The following is a 17,728-nucleotide window of genomic DNA, read 5'->3' as shown; positions in this document are numbered from 1 at the left end:
GTCTAGCTGCCTGCCTGCCTTTCTTTCTTCCTTCCTTTCTTCCTTCTTCCCTCTCTCCTACTCTTTCTTTCTTTCTTTCTTTCTTTCTTTCTTTCTTTCTTTCTTTCTTTCTTTCTTCCTTCCTTCCTTCCTTCCTTCCTTTCTTTCTTTCTTTCCTTTTCTTTTATTTTTTTTGGTCTGGTCGTGGGCCCCGAACTCTGGGCCTGGGCACTGTCCCTCAGCTCTTCAGCTCAAGGCTAGCACTCTACCACTTGAGCCACAGCGCCACTTCTGGCTTTTTTCTTTTTGCTTATGTGGTGCTGAGGAAATGAACCCAGGGCCTCAGGCATGCAAGGCAAGCACTCTACCACTGAGCCACCTTCCCAGTCCCTCTTTTTCTTTTGTTGTGATGATGTCTTGCTGATTTATTGCTCATGGTTGACATCTAATTGATCCTTCTCTCAAAAACTTGAGATTATAGGTGTGAGCCACTGTGATTGGCCTCCATTAACATTTTATATTATTGCCAACCTCTCTCAAGTGGTCACCAAGGGTCCAGGAAAAGGGGGAGCCTGGGGTAGGGGATATGCTTGGTGAAGCCCTGCTTTCCTACTTGGGGTCCAAGGGCTGAAGCAACCAGGACTCACCATCATATGTTCTTCTTTCTGTAGATATCTACCTCCTGTCGCTCTGTCCAGGTCCTTCTGCACTACTTTGTAGGTGCCAACCACCTATGGCTGTTGGTCGAAGGCCTTTACCTCCATGCACTACTGGAGCCCACGGTGCTTCTGGAAAGGCGGATGTGGCCCAGATACCTGGTGGTGGGTTGGGGTGAGTTACATGACCTCTAGCTTCCTCTCTTGGAGATCTATCAGAGTATGAGAGTCCAACAGAACCTTCAGTTATTTAGAAATCAAACTGAAAGGTGTCTCTGAAGGGCAGAGTAGAGTTGAGGAGAGAAGAAGAGAGAAGTGGGAGGAGGCAAGAGAATAGAACACACACACACACCGGTTAGAACCGGATCAAACCAGTTCAAACCGGATCAAAACGGCTAGAACCTGATCAAACCGGCTCAAACCTGCTCAAACCGGTTAGAACCGGATCAAACCTGTCAGAACCGGATCTAACCGGTTAGAGCCGGATCAAACCCGTGCAAACCGGTTAAAGCCGGATCAAACCGGCTAGAACCGGATCAAACCGGCGCAAACTGGTTAAAAACTGGATCAAACCGGCTCAAACGGGTTCAAACCGGCTAGAACCGGATCAAACCTGCTCAAACCGGTCAGAACCGGATCAAACCGGCTAGAGCCGGATCAAACCGGCTCAAACCTGTTAGAGCCGGATCAAACTGGCTCAAACCTGATCGAACCGGTCAGAACCGCATCAAATCGGTTAGAACCAGATTGAACTGGCTCAAACTGGTTAGAACCGGCTCAAACCGGATCTAACCGGTCAGAACCGGATCAAACCGGATAGAGCCGGATCGAAACGGCTAAAACTGGTTCTAACCGGTCAGAACCGGATCAAATTGGGTAAAACCGGTGCAAACCGGTTACAACCGGATCAAACAGGCTCAAACCGGCTCAGACCGGCCAGAACCGGTTCCAACCGGTCAGAACCGCATCAAACCGGCTAGAGCCAGAACAAACCGGCTCAAACTGGTCAGAACCGGATCAAACCAGCTCAAACCTGTTAGAGCCAGATCAAACTGGTTTAAACCGGATCAAACCGGCTAGAACCAGCTCAATCCGGTCAAAACCGGATCAAACCAGTTCGAACCGGCTCAAACCGGTTAGAACCAGATCAAACCGGCTAAAACTGGTTAGAGCCGGATCAAACTGGTTCAAACCAGATCAAGCGGACTCAAACCGGATCTAACCGGATCAAACCGGTTCAAACCGGTTAGAACTGGATCGAACCGGCTCAAACCGGATCTAACCAGCTCAAACCGACCAGAACCGGCTCAAACCGCTAAGAACCGGCTCTAACCGGATCAGACCGGTTAGTGCCGGATCAAACCGGTTAGAACCGGTTCAAACCGGTCAGAACCGGATCAAACCGGCTCTAACCAGCTAGAGCTGCTTCAAACTGGTTTAAACTGGTCAGAACCGGATCAAACCGGTTAGACCGGATCAAACCATTTAGAACCAGTTCATACCATTTAGAACCGGTTCAAACTGTTCCGAACCGGCTCAAACCGGTGGAAACCGGTTTAAACCGGATCAAACCAACTAAAACCGGTGCAACCGGATCAAGCCGGTTCCAACTGGTCAGAACCAGATCAAACCGGTCAGAACCGGATCAAACCAGTTCAAACCGGTTAGAGCTGGATCAAACTGGCTCGAACCGGTTAGAACCGGATCAAACAGGCTCAAACCAGTTCAAACCGGTCAGAACCGGATCAAACTGGCTAGAACTAGATCGAACCGGCTCAAACCGTTTAGAGCCGGATCAAACCGGCTCAAACCGGTTAGAACCAGTCAGAACTGGATCAAACCGGTCAGAACCGGCTCAAACCGGCTAGAACCGGATCGAACCGGTTAGAACCGGATCTAACCGGTCAGAACCAGATGAAACCAGTCTGAACCGGATCAAACCGGCTCAAACCTGTTAGAACTGGATCAATCCGATTCAAACCGGTTAGATCCGGATCAAACCGGTTCAAACCGGATCAAACCGCTTAGTTAGAACCGGATCAAACTGGCTCAAACTGGTCAGAACCAGATCAAACCGGTCAGATCTGGATCAAACCGGTTCAAACCGGATCAAATAGAACCGGAACAAACTGGTTCGAACCGGTTCAAACTGGTTAGGGGTTCGAACCTGATCAAGCCGGTTTGAGCTGGATTCAGCCAGATCGAACTGGATCCATCCGGTTAGAACCTCTCAGCCTATTGAGAAAAAGATGGAAACACAAACAAGTTGTTAAGTTCTTTTTTGAGAGAGATGGAGGCAAACTAATAGGCTTACATTTGTCTCAGTTGTGCTGAATTTCAGCCGACTCAAACTGAGTCTGAACACACTGACATGGGTTCTCCCCAGATCCCACTGGGATCCGGATCGAATCAGATCCAGCTGAATCGAACCGGATCAAACTGGTTAGAATCGGATCGAACCGGATCGAACAGGATCAAACCGGATCGAACCAGATCCAACTGGATCAAGCCGGTTAGAACCGGATCGAACTGGATTGATCCGGAAAGAGTCGGATCAAACCGGATCCAGCCGGATTGAATCGGTTAGAGCCGGATGAAACTGGATCGAACTGGATCCAGCCGGATCAAATTGGAAGCGTAAGAGAGCAAGAGAGAGAGAGAAAGAGAGTAAGTGAGCACTCTAATCTGCATCTGGGGGCACTAATGACATCATGAGGACCCTACCCTCATGACTTTATCTAAACATGGTTTTCTGTGAAGCCCTCATCTTCATCAAACTTGGAGGCTTTCAATATATAAATCTTAGGAGGACCCAGACATTCAGTATGTAACATTAGGCATTGAAGATGAGGTTTTGTTTGTTTGTTTGTTGTTAAATTTGACCAAGAGCCTCTAAATCTGGATTCCCCACCTCTACAAACCCCTGGAGAACTGGATGCTTCAGGATACCAAGGAAACAACCTGTGATTCAGGAGCTTTTTCTAATGCCCATAGATTTTTCTCTAAACTGTGACTGGTGACAAGGCCCTTGTTTTTTGCTGGATCCTGGTTTCTCTGATGATTCAACAATGAATAGGCCTAGATCTTGCTCTGCTCTCACAGGCCACAAGCTTATATATGCATTTTTATAAGTTTTAACCAGTTGATGAAATGGGAGGAAAGCAGAAGGGGTCAACCAGTTCTTTTTTGTTTGTTTGTTTTTGTTTCGTTGTCTGCTTAATTCTCTTTTATTTTTTATTATCTTTAAGTAGTTGTACAAAGGAGATGCCATTTAACAAGGCTCTTTATGAATGCAATGCATGTTGATAAATGCATCTTGATAAAAGCATTCTCACCCATTCCTCCTCCCCCCAACCCTCTCCTCAACTCTTCTTAATTTTGTAGGATATACATTACATTTTGGACTGCATTTTCCTCCTCTTCTTCTCTTCATTTTTCCACATTTTTTTCCCCTTGACCTAATCTCCACCCCAGTTGAATATTCTGTTCATGGTGTTTTGTTTTTGCCTTTTAAAGGAAATACATTATTTGAGTTCTCCCTTGAAACTATTTTAGTCAATACATTTTTATATACTTGTATACCATGCAATGTATTTACTTATATGTTTGTATGCTAAATATAGCTTCCATATATAAGGGAAAACATGCATACTTTGTTTTTCTGGGCCTGACTTACTTCACTTAACATAATTTTTCCATTTCTTTACAAATGATATAATATCATTATTTCTAATGGGTAATTTTTCATTGTGTATACACACACACACACACACACACACACACACACACACACACATAAATATATATCCATTTGTCCATTGAGGGGGATTTGGGCTGATTCCATACTTGGCTATGGTGAATAGTGCTGCAATAAAAATTGTGCTGGTGGCTCTAATGTATCCTGGTTTGTAATCTTTTGGATAAATGCCCAAGAGAGCTATTGCTGGATTGACCATAGGGTAGTTCTATGTTTAACTTTTTGAGAAACCTCCACATTGTTTTCAAGAGTGGTTGAACAAGATTATATTCCCACCAACAGTGTTATTAAGGTTTGGTTTGGTTTGGCCACATCCTTACCAATATCTGTTATCAATTTTTTTTTTTTTTTGGCGGTTGTGGGACTTTAACTCTGGGACTGGCACTATCCCTGTGTTCTTCAGCTCAAGGTGAGTGCTCCATAGTGCCACTTCCAGTGTTCTAGTGGTTTATTGGAGATAAAGAGTCTCATGGACTTTTCTGCCCAGGCTGGCTTTAAACCATGATCCTCAGATCTCAGCCTCCTGAGTAGCTAGGATTGCAGGCATGAGCCACCAGAGCCCAGCTCATTTGTTTTCTTGATAATAGCCCATCTAACTGGAGTGAGGTGGAATCTCAATATTGTTTTGATTTGCATTTCCTTTATGGCCATAAATGTTGAGCATTTCTTCACGTATCTATTGATCATTTTTACTTCTTCTGAGAAGACTCTCTAGCTTATTAGCCCATTGATTAATATGGTTATTGTTCTTTTGAAGATTTAATTTTAAAGTTCTCTGTTATTGCAAATGGAGTTTTCCTGATTTCATTCTTGATCTTCTCATTGGCCAACCAGTCTTTAACTAAACTTGCTTGTTTCTTCACAGTATTCCCTATGCTATTTGTTGTCCCCTGGGGGATTGCTCGTGCATACCTGGAGAACAAAGGGTAAGTAATTCATCTGGATTTACTCTTTATGAGCCAGTAATTCCCAGAAATGCTTAAAGAATGACACCATTTTCCCAAAGAAAGCAACCAACTTTCCGACTGTGTCCATCTAGAATATGATTTGGAATGTAGATAAGTAATCAAAAATCTTGTAGTCACTTACTAATTCAGTCACACATGCAGATAACCATAAATATGCTGCAAGTTTTAGCTGTGATTCTGAGTATGTAAGGACATCATAAGCATGGAGATAGTTATTAGAACACTGTCAACATGACAGAAAAAAAAGCAAAAACAAAAACAAACCTGAATTCCCATCAGTGTGAGAATCATTACTCAAATTGTGGCATACCTGTTTTGTGAAATATTATGAGAACATTTTATTAAAACAAAAAGAACAAAAAACTTTTTTAAAGCTACTGGTGTTGAACTCAGGGCCACACATACTCGGTAGGCACTCTTAACTCCTAAGTCATGCCTGCAGGCCTTTTGTTTGTATTCTGTTTTTGAGAGAGAGACTAACTTTTCCTGGTCTGGACTCAACTTTTGATTCTCTTGTCTTGGCCTCCTGAGTAGCTAGGATTATAAGCATGTGTCACTATGCCTGGCTCCAAATTAGTTCTTATCTTTTGACTTTTAGAGACTAAAAGTCCTGAAAAAAGAGGTGGAGGCAGGAAAGTATGTGATACTCTTACATATAATGTATCACTGAGAAGCTGGAAGTGGAGCTGTGGCTCAAGTGATTGAGTGTCAGCCTTGAGCGAAAAGTTAAGGGTCAGGGGTTGGAGGCATGGCTTAGTTGGTACAGTGCCAGCCAATGAGTAAAAGTGTCAGGTACTGAGTTTGAATCTCAATCTCAGACCAAAAAGAAAAGAATGGGAAGGAAAAGGAAAAGAAAAAGAAAAAGCTAAGGGACACTACCCAGCACCTAGGCCCCAAATTCAAGCCCGAGTATGGGTATACAAACAAAAAGTAAACTAGTGAAGCAATAAGATACCACAATTAAAGATTTACATTACATGGAGAAAAATGTGGAGGGGCTCATGCACTGAGCTGTTAATACTGAAGAGCTCTTGCATGGTAAGAATAGTCAGCAGTACCAGGACAAAGGATTTAGTCCTTTTCTCTCTATCTCACCTCTTGGGAGAATGATTAGTAGAAAGCAAGGCTGGAGGACAAGCAAGAGCAAGCACAGGTTTTCCACAGGGCATGAGAAGTTGACCTTCAACTTGGTCTCAACTTTGTCTCCTATCTGTTCTTTGCCCTTAGGTGCTGGGCAGCGAACAAGAACAAGAACATCTGGTGGATCATCCGTGGACCCATGCTGCTTTGTGTCACAGTAAGCTCAATCCTGACACCTCTTTTCCCTGAACTCACCAGCTTGAGGAACATTCCCTCCCCTATCTCCTAACCCCACAAATTAATTCAATATCCTTTCCTTCCATGAGGCAGAGCTGAACTATGAGCAGTTACTGAATGAGGAGTCAGAAGCTAGTTAGGGACTAGATTCAGAGTAATACTGTAAACCTCATTCTCTTTGGGTCTTCACAGCCATATAAGGACCTATGCCCAGCTCTGTGATCCCTGACTAAATGGCTGCAATGTGAACAAGGTGCTGGGAAGGTTTGGTTAGGCAAAGACTCAACAACAACAGAACTATCAGCTTGTAGCTTAATATCATTAGCAGAAAGGAGGAAGACACCAATGAAAATCATACAATTGGTATCAAAACAGAGCTGTCCTGAGTGGTAGAATCAGGAGATGATGTTACTCTGAGGAGGAAAAGATTTTGACTCACGGTAGCTCAGAATATTTGGGATGGGAAGAGATGACTGCTCTAGAGTCTTAGGCCTTTTAGAGGATAGTATATGAGAATGAATCCATCAGAGAAGCTTGAGCACAAGCATAGGGAGTTGTCCAGCAGTGGGAAGGATTGGCAGGCTCTACAAGGGAGACAGAAAGTCTTCTTGGAGTGCCATCCTCTCTGAGTGCCCGCTGGGTGCTGGGCATTGTGTTTGGTGCTATCATGACTCCTCCAAGTGGTTTCTGGATGACCCATTTTTGCCACGTCCATGTAAATAGTGTGATTTTATGAAAAAAAAAAGTTGGTTTTAAGCTGGGTGGTGGTGACTCATGCCTATAATCCTAGCTACTTAGGAGGCTGAGATCTGAGGATTGCAGCTTGAAGCTAGCCCAGGCAGGAAAGTCTGTGAGACTCTCACAGACGTGGCACTGTGGATTAAGTGGTAGAGTGCTAGCCTTGAGCAGAAGAAGGTCAGGGACAGCACCTAGGCCCTGACTTTAAGTCCCAGGACCAGCAAAAAAAAAACAAGGCAGCTATTTTTCACAGCGGACTGTCCATATTTGTCAGTAAAATTGCCTGCTCAAATCTAGGTGACCTGGAAGGAGAAATGTGCATAGAAATGGCAGGCAAACCAAGGCATCAGAGAGCCCCTTAGTTGCCAGGGCTATATCACCTGAAGTCTAGAAGATGGCATACCTGTAGCTGGTATCTTCCTACTAGGGATCAGACTGGGAGCAAATGATCCAATGAAGCTAGCCCCTCCTCCCCCAGTGACTCACATCTCATTAATGATGCTGAGGCCTAGCACTCCCTTCTCCACATCCTCTTCTCTGAGATTTCAGTACCCACCTAGGAGGTGCTCTGAGGCACCCTCACGACTGCCCAGTTAAACTTCCCAACCAGCCTTATGAAGCAGAGGTGCTATTCTGTTTATCTTTTGTCAAGAAGATTGGGAAAATGAGAAGTTCCTTTCTTAAAAGTCACAGAAGCAGTAGGTAGGTGCTGGATCTCAGCCTACAGGGCCCAATGGGGTGACATTGGCACCTATAACCATAACACTGCATTGCCATTCAAACACTATTCTCCCAGGCCTGAGACTGGCAGGCCAAGTGCTGCAGACATTTTGGCAATAGTTCTTTGGTTCAGGTTCCCTCCAGGATCCCAATTCTTAGTCTGATCCAGTGGTGAAACAATTGCACTGTCTCTAAGTTCAGGGTCAAGTATCACCTGCTGTTCCTGGACACACAGGTACTTCATTCACCTCACTATTTTCTCAGACCACATACAGAATTTTGCTCCAAATAGTTGTTTTCAACCTGTTTGAAGCCTAGCATTGGTGGCTCATACCTCTTAGGAGGCTGAGATCTGAGGATCAAAGTTCAAAGCCATCCTGGGCAGGAAAGTCTGTGGGACTCTTATATACAATTAATAGAGTAAAAAGGCAGAAGTAGAGCTGTGGCTCAAGTGCCAGCTTTGAATGAAAAAGCCAAGGAATGGTGTCCAGATCTAAATTTCAAGCCTCAGTACTACCAGAAAAAAAAAAAAACAGAAAAAAACCCAAACCCAAACCACCCTGTCATTGTAAGACATATGTATATTTTATTCATTCAGGCAGCCAGCCTAAGCATATGGTTGAATTTGGTGAAGATCTGTGATCACTGGTAGATTCTTTGTAACCAGATAGAATAAAGAAGAGAAGTGAATAGCTCTCTTTGTGATGAGTTCAGGTTCTACTGTATCTCCAATGTTTACTCCACAATCTCACAGAAGCTATGTGTGTCAATACATCTTAGACTTAGTTGTTTCCAGTTGCTTATCTGAATGTTTTAAAAAATTATTGTGGTTTGGATGCCGTCCCCAGATACTTATGTTTCCTAACTGGGCAAATTGCCCTTTGGTCAAAGGGAATTTTTAACCATGAGCCGGATGCTGATGGTTCATACTTATAACCCTAGCTACACAGGAGGCTGAGATCTGAGGATCTCAAAGCCAGACCAAGCAAGAAAGTTTGTGAGATTCTTTTCTCCAATTAACCACCAGAAAACTAGAAGTAGAGCTGTGGCTTAAAGTAGCAGAGTGTTACCTTGAGTAAAAGGAGCTCAGGGACAGCACCTAGAATCTGAGTTCAAGCCCCGATAACCTATGGAATGGGTAGAATGAATTGGTAGAATATCCTTGTAGACCACAGAGAAAAGCTTTTGATTATCTTTCCATCTCTGTCATGCTTTAGTGTTCAAGACAGTCTCTTCTTTTGGTTTGTGATAATTATATGTTGTCAGATAAGGCAACATACCTCCAATGGGCAGAACCATTCCCTAGTAGAGAAACATTGGTCCAGTCCAACTTTGACTTGAAAGATAAAGAAATAAAAGACTATAGAAGTCAACTTACCCTGCTAAAGAGCATATCACAAGCCAGGCATGGAGTGCAGACTCGTGATTCCTGTGTTTGCACCTTCTATCCTCTTCATGTGGGGGTAGGACATGCTGTTTTGGGAGCCCTAAAACCAGTTCCAAGAATACTAGAATCCTAGAGCTTGCAGGCTGATCAGTATCTGATCAATATCTGAGTTGACAAATGGACATCATATTACTACTACTACTACTACTGCTGCTGCTGCTGCTGCTGCTACTATTATTATTATTATCTGTTGCTGTGTTGGTACAATGTTTCCTCTGTTTCTGACACTCCTGGAATGTGTCAGTCTGAAGACTACATGTTCCTTGGGTCTTTGGCTAGACAAAGAAATCAGAGAATTATTTCCTACCTCTTTTTTTATTTCCTCCTCCCTTTTCCCCCTCCTCCTTTTTCCCCTACCTCTTTCTTTTTCTTTTTTTTTTTCTTTTTTTTTTTTTGTTTGGTCATGAGGCTTGAACTCTGGGCTTGGGCGCTCTTCAGCTCAAGGCAAGTACTCTACCGCTTGAGCCACAGCCCCACTTCTGGTTTTCCAGTGGTTTATTGGAGATAAGAGTCTCACGGACTTTCCTGCCCAGTCTGGCTTTGAGCAGTGATTCTCAGATCTCAGCCTCCTGAGTAGCTAGGATTACAGACATGAGCCACTGGTGCCCAGCTGTCCCCTACCTCTTTCTTTGTATGCTTTTTCACTACTTAACTGTCACTTCTGAGTGAACATGTAAATTAAGTCATATTGGATATGGTACATTTTTATGTCTTAGTCTCTTTTATCCCTGTAGAAAATTGATAAAGCCTTGATTAGTGCAATCCTTAAAGATGACCTCACCAAATGATTCAGCTATACAAGATCTTTGATCCACAGTTAACAGATTGGACTTCTGGTTGAATGACTTCTTGATGGTGCCAGTACTGTGGAGCTTGAACTCAGGGCCTTGAGCTCTCCCTTGTTTTTTTTTTTTTTGCTCAAGGGTAGTGTTCTAACCATGTGACCACACCTCTACTTCTGACATTTTGCTGGCTAACTGGAGATATGAGTCTCACCAACTGCTTGGGCTGTTTTCAAACCTTGATCCTCAGCTCTAAGCCTCCTGAGTAGCTAGGAGGACTAGCTAGTCATGAGCCCCCAGTCCCTGACTTGAATGGTTGTTTTGAGTCAATGAATTGAATGAGCCCTCTGTTGACCTTATGAAGTCCTAGTGTCAAAGCCATCATTTATTCTCACGGAGTCTCCTCTGACCTTCTAACAATGTAGCAAAACTGAGAAGTTGGTAAAAGCGTATTGTTTTCATTGACCTGATCCCTCTTCAGTTCCTGTGTCCCACCAGAAAGTCAGGCTGGTCCAGGGCTCCCCAGACATAGCCTCACCCCCATATTCTCTTGAAGATGTATAGCAGACATCACATACATTTGCAGCATCCTATCATTTCTTTCCACAGGGAAAGAAAATCAGATAACAGATGATTACAGAAGTTTTCCTTCTTTTGAAAAAGTGTATGAATGTGAATACCAAGAGCCAAAGGCTTCCTTCTACCTTTCCCAGTCACTTCTTACCTCCTGAGGAGCATCATAGTTCACCTGGGCTATTGGGGAAGGTATGTGGGCCCCTTTATCCATATAGCAGGTCAGAGGATCCAGGCTTGCAAACAGATGGAATAGTTCCACCTGAAGCTAGCCTGCCCCCAACCCCAGATCCTGCCATGCTAGCCATCACTTTGGCGACCTGTAGTACCAGATCTGCATACAGATGCTGGGGTACACAAATAAGTGTAACATCTGGGCAGGGAGCTACATTTTCCAAATGGAATTGCTGACTTTTGTCTTGCTGAAATTCTGGATTGTCCCAGGTGCCAGGACAACAGGGGCTAAGATTTCATCCCAGAGCAATAGGTCCTAGGAAGCTCTCCCTTCTTCCTTCCATCCCTCCCTCCTGTAGTTCATTGGTGGATGGTGGATGCTCATTTTCTCTTGTCTGGTCTCATGAAGACACAGTGAATTCACACCTCCTTCATTTCTTGGGAGACAGCTCCTATCTAAGTGCATTTAGTGAAGTATGCCACCTTTCCCCTGCTTACTTTGTAAGAATAACAAATCACTAAGTCTTCTCACAGCCTTTTCTCTTTATGATGGAAAACAGAAATCCCATTAAAGGGGATAAATTACTTGCTTACATTTAGTTTGTATTTAAGTTTTCTGTTACTAAATATTCTTTAGCTGGGAAACTCCATCATTCTTCTTGGCTTACATTTTAGATAAATAGCCACTTGCCTAAAACTCTAGCTTTTTATTACAGAGCATTGATTTTTTTCTCCATCTAGGCTAATGAAGTACATACTAGGATCTCATGGACTGTGTTTCAATATGTAACTATAGGATTTTATTTCTAGGTAGGGACACTATTACTGTGATGGAGAGACTTTATCAACACCTGTACAGACTTTATTCTATTAATTATCACCTGATTGCCCTTTTCTGCCAGCTCTTTTTCCCTTCCCATGGAGACATTCTTAAATCTTTGCATTCTTAAAAAGCAACTGCCACCAAGACCTCTTCCAGTCTGGCAAATAAAAATGAAGTGGCATTATCTCTATTCTTATAGACAAGCCTCCTGAACTGTTTACACCATCTCCCCTCACCTTTCATTGAGAAACAAAGCAAGCTAGGTAGACTGGGTCACACACCTGGTAATCTTAGCTAATTGTGAGATTGAGATCAGGAGGATACAGTTAAAGACCAACCCAGGCAAAAGTCTACAACAACCTTTTCCAACCATAAAATAACTTAGTGCAGTTCTTCATATCTGTCACCCTAGTTACTCAGGGAGCATACATAGGAGGACCATAGTCCAGGCTGCTTAACTCTAAAAAGTGAGACCCCTTTGAAAAAATAGCCCAAGCAAAAAAGCTCAAGTAGTAGAGTGCTTGTCTAGCAAATAAATACGAGGTTGTGATTTCAACCCCAGTACTACAAAAATTAACAAATAAACAACAAACAAGCAAAGACCAAAAAAAACCCAAAATGTCTAAAGCATTGAAGTCTGACCTGGGCTCCCTTTTTTACATTGAAGCTTCTTGTATGGAGCTCTTTATAGCTAAATGCTATCTTACATTATTTTAATTTGATGTAGCCTTTAAATTTTCTTATAATTCTTCTCTTCATGAGATTCTTGGGGGGAGGGGTGGGTGTCTCATGATGTGATTCACTCCAAGTGACCTAGCTATTTTTTATGCTACATTTATTTAGTTTCTGGTGGCCCTGGGGATTGGGCTCAGGGCTTTGTGCTTTGCTAAGTAGGTGTTTTACTTCTTGAACCACACTTCCAGTTATTTTTGCATTTTTGAGACAGGACCACGCTATTCTGTTCTGAGCTGACCTTGCACTCAAAACCTTCTTGTTTCAGCCTTCCAAATGCAGGGATGATAGGTGTGTATCAGCATGCCCGGCTCCCAGGTACTCTTTTGGAATTTCCTTTGTTGTGGCTACTTTACTGTTCTCTTTTACAAGGTTAATCTTAACCCTTTCTCTCCAACTTATGATATACCACTGGGTAACTTCATCATTCTATTGGTTTTGTGCCCTGCTGAGATCCAGGTATAAGTGTTCAACTGCCAACTGCCTTATGATATCTTTTGTGTTCAAAACTACTAGACTTGCCTTCTCCCTCCCATTGTCAACATTCTTCTATGTGCCATCCAACTTGGTGAATAGCACTACCACATATCTGAGATCTACTAATGAGACTTGAGGCCATCTTTGACATCACATTCAACTTGTAACAAAGCTTATGTGACGCAAACTTTTCAATAATGTCAAGTCATGCACTGTTCTCCATCACTGAAAGTCTAGGCTAGCTTCTTGAGTTCACCTCCCCATCCTCCTCCCTACGAACTCTGAAAACAGGCTCTCGGCTAATCTTTCCACATTGTTACTAAAATGATCTTTCTTAACTGCAGGAGTACAAAGCTGATTCAGTCACTTTCCTGTTGAAAATTAATTGACTCTCCATTGCCTTTGATGGCAAAAGGGCTTGTGTCATGTGGCCTTCCCTTCCCTTCCCAGTCTCCTCACAAATCCTGTTCTTATTCTATAAGCTCATATGGAGTCAGTCCATGCTCAACGTCTTGGCTTTCTAACATTTCCAGATGTCCATGATCTCTTAGAAGTCAGGATGTCAGTCAGAGCTGTTACCATCTGGATTCTTGACTGGAGCTGGGGGATCAACACCCAAAGTGGCTCACACATACATAGCTGGCAAGTAGTGTTGGTTGTCAGCACAATGACTTGATTCTCCAACATTGGTTCTGTTCAGAGCTCCACAAGCTGCTTGAGCATCCTTGCAGCATAGTGGTTGACTTTCCCCCAGACTGAGCAATCTAAGAGAGAAGGGGGGTGCCTGTAGAATATAGGTCTTGAAACAATATCATTCCCACTATAGTCCCTTCATTAAATTCAAGTAATGAAATGTAATGCTCATTCAGGACAGGGGATTAAGATTAGATTTTGCTCTCTGAGAGGAATGTCAAGGAATTTGCAGATATATTTGATAACTTCTACCAAGGCTGAACAATGAAGGGCTAGATTTGCCCATTCCATGACACTTGTGGGAAATAATGTAGGGAATGGAGAACACATGCCTCCCTTATGGTTGAAGGACCTCCTCCAAGAGAACTGGACTTCCATACAGAAGAGAGGGAGATTGGTGTTTTGTTAAAGAAAGGGGCATTTATTAAGTCTGAGCTTTATACTCATTCTTGTGCCCATTATTCCTCCTTATGTTATGAGGATTAAAAATAATTGGGTGTGGGGGGTTGTCATGAAAACTTACAGGGGGTAGTTATGAAGATTAAGTAAATATTATATGGGAAGTTCTAAGTAACATGGTAAGTACTGAACAAATGTTGAATGATGATGCTGATAATAAACAACAATAATGATATCCACCTGTCTTTTGGGCCTTCCTGAAACAGAACCATAAACTGAATGTTGCTCTAGGCTTCATTTCAGACTCTTAGGAAGTTATGAGAGCTGTGAGACAGTGGAATTGCAGTCAGTGTTTACTATGGAACCAGCTAACTGCTGTCTTACCCCTGGCTTACAGATGGCCAAACTCAGGGTAGACTTTGGTATTTACAGCTGCATGGCATCTTCCTTAAGTCAGATCTACTTTTTGTTTCCAAGGTCAATTTCTTCATCTTCCTAAAAATCCTCAGACTTCTCATTTCCAAACTTAAAGCTCATCAGATGTGCTTCAGAGACTATAAATACAGGTGAGTGGCCTGAAATCACAACTTGGTGGTTATTTAGTACAACGTTCTTTAGACTCCTGGTGGTGTGGCCTAGTGTCCTGGGGAGGGGGAACAGGTTATGTTAGCAACTTGTCTCCTATGGCTAGGAAGTCTGGGGAAACAATTTATGAAGCAGGTGGGACTTGCCCAATGATGACCTTCTGACCCCATGACAGTGACCAGTGACAGAGAATCAAGGATACTCTCAGTCCTCTGGAAGGAGACCTTTAAAATGTTCTGAAGAAGGACTTGTTTATGGGGAAAAGAAAGCTTCCTTCCAAGGGAAGTTTGTGTCACCTTCCTTGGGAAAGGATTTAAGGCAACAGAATCAAAGACACATTCCTCCCTCTATTGGAAGTTACTCTTTTTTAGTTGGTACTGAGGCTTGAACTCAGAACCTTGCACTCGTTAGGCACTCTAACACTTGAGCCACAACCCCACCCTGATTTGTTGCTTTTGTGAATAGAGTCTTGGTCTCCCTACCCCTCTGGGCTGGCCTGGACTATGAACCTCCTAATTATACTCCTCACATATCTGGAACTACAAGTGTGAGCCACTGCACTCAACTCCTACTTGCTTTTTATTTTCCATATAGTAGGTGAATTTCAACAGGACTGCTGGGGAGGGAGTGTTTTTACCAAAGTGTAGCTCCGAGGTGGGAATTTTAGCCTATTACAGAGGCCAGAGGAAGATGTGTGAGTCAAAGCAACTCTAGGCTTGTTTCTCACTCTTGTTAAGGGTTCCTAGGTTCTGGGAAGGTGGTTTTTTTTTTAACCTGACAAACATCTAAGGAATGCTTGAGAACAACAGGTAGACACAATGTGGACCCCATGCAATGCTTAGTGGAGTCTGTATTCTATATTTGTAAAGACTGGACATTGACATGGAACATAAACAGGAGGGAAGAGGGCTGGCTACTGCCTACATTCCCTCACTAACCTTGGGCAGGTAGTTAGGTCCTCTCCTGGCCTGTTTTCTTCTGTGTTATGGAAGATCATCTCCTGCATCTTAGGACAATTCAGGGATGTTGGAGATATGGATGTCCCACAGTACCCAGACCCCAAACCCCATCTCCTTGAGACTCCCTCCTAGAAGGGTAAACATACCCTATTGAGGAATGGGCAAATAAATACTGTTGGAATACTAGTTGGAATTTTGGCCCAAACATTTTGTAGATATTCTTAATAGCCCTGGGGAACTGGCCTCACCCAGGCCCAAGGGAATCTTGCTGTCTGTCCTGGCGCCTCTGGTCAGGCTTCCAAGTGGCCAAGCAGTCTGTTTGCTCCTTTTCCCAAGACTGTCTTACCAGTGTCAGAGGGTAGAGCTCCAAGGCCAAGCAGAGCTGCGAGTTCTGTGCGAGGAAAGCAGTCCTCTTTGCAACCCAGGGATGGAAAACCAGGATGCGCCCAGAAACTGAACAGACACAAATATACTCAAGAGACAGACACAGGGAGTGGATAAGTCGTGAGAGTCTCAGAGACTAACCTTTACTGTTGGTACCTTGTGCCCCATCTTGATTACCCCTGGGGCCTCCTCCATGTTTAGACCCTCAGCAATGCCTTCAATTTTTCCCACCCTGACAGCTTATAAGCACCCTCTGATAGCTGGCCCCAAAGCACAGCCTTGTGAGCCTACTGCAGTTTTTACTTAGGAAGTGTAGGGTGGAACCTTAAGGTACCTTGTTTTGGAGTATTATATTCTGAATTCCCACCAGCAACAAGAAAATGGCAACTCTGTAAAGAGAAGCAAAATTGATCAGAATAATTGGAGCTATAATACGTGTGAGGGTTTGGATCTGAAGTGCTCTCCCTGAGGCTCCTGTGTTGATGGCTTGGTCCTTAGCTTGTGGTGCTACTGGGAGATGGTAGACCCTTTAGGAGGTTGAGCTTAGTGAGAGGAAGTTGGGTGCTTGTGGGTGTGTCCTTGAGAGGGATTTTGGGACTGTGGTCTTTTTCTCTTTCTCTCTGCTTCCTGACAGCCAGGAGGTGAGCAGCTTTGCTTTTTCATATGCACCAGACCATGATGTGCTGTCTTGCCACAGGCCCAAGGCAATATGGACAGGCACCTATGGATGGAAACTTCTGAAAACATGAACCAAAGAAACATTTTCTTCTTTTTGGTTGTTTCTCTTAGGTATTTGTCACGGCAATGGAAAGCTGATTGAAACAGTAATTTAAAAGCAGGAAAGGCTTCTTAAAAAAAAATAAAAACAATGAAAACTAATCTGGACACAGGTATTACTTGGGAATCTAAGATTGGGAGGATCCTAGTTGGAGGCCAGCCTGGGTAAAAAAACTTGATAAGCTTCCCCCACTCCCATCCTAATTCTTTATCTCAACAAATAAAATGCACTTGCCTGTCATCTCAGCTATAATGGAAAGCATAAATAGGAATACTGTGGTCCACACTGGCCCCAACAGAAAGTAAGACTCTATTTGAAAAGTGACAAAAGCAGAAAGACTGAGAACATGTTTCAAGGGGGTAAAGCATCTGTTGAGCAAGTAAAAGAGCATCTGTTGAGCAAGTAAAAGGCCCTGAGGTCAAATCCCAGTACTGTTTAACAAAAAAGAAAAGTAAGGTTTATTGATCATTTGTCATGTGTCACAAACTATTCTGACAGTGCAGCCTACATTTTTGGTTTAATCCTTATGTTCACCCTGTCATATCAGGCAGATGCTATAATTTGCCCAAGGTCATATTGCTTGTAATTAGAGATGTTTAGATTTGAACCCAAGCTGGGCACTGTGGCTCATGCCTATAATCCTAGCTACTGAGGAGGCTGAGATCTGAGGGTTGCAGTTCCAAGCCAGCTTGGGCAGCGAAGTCTGTGATATTGTTATCGCTAAAAGGCTAGAAGTGATGCTGTGGCTCAAGTGGTAGAATGCTGGCCCTGAGCCCAAAAGCTCAGT

General features: G+C 43.3%; 1 protein-coding gene across 2 annotated transcripts in view; it reads left to right on the top strand.

The window, feature by feature from the left end:
- Nucleotides 1-17,728, top strand: part of Glp2r (glucagon like peptide 2 receptor) — a 56,299-nt gene that overhangs the window by 22,071 nt on the left and 16,500 nt on the right. For both annotated transcript variants that reach the window (XM_070026968.1, XM_070026969.1), the window contains exons 7-10: nt 651-810; nt 5,258-5,318; nt 6,588-6,657; nt 14,713-14,801. In XM_070026968.1, the coding sequence (XP_069883069.1) occupies nt 651-810; nt 5,258-5,318; nt 6,588-6,657; nt 14,713-14,801 (380 nt within the window). The remainder of the gene's footprint in view (nt 1-650; nt 811-5,257; nt 5,319-6,587; nt 6,658-14,712; nt 14,802-17,728) is intronic.

Source organism: Dipodomys merriami, unplaced genomic scaffold (genome assembly GCF_024711535.1).
Source record: "Dipodomys merriami isolate MVZ:Mamm:240054 unplaced genomic scaffold, mDipMer1.0.p SCAF_19, whole genome shotgun sequence".
Taxonomy (NCBI): Eukaryota; Metazoa; Chordata; class Mammalia; order Rodentia; family Heteromyidae; genus Dipodomys; species Dipodomys merriami.
Note: the sequence above shows the minus strand (reverse complement) of the source record. Positions and strands in the feature narration are given on the sequence as shown.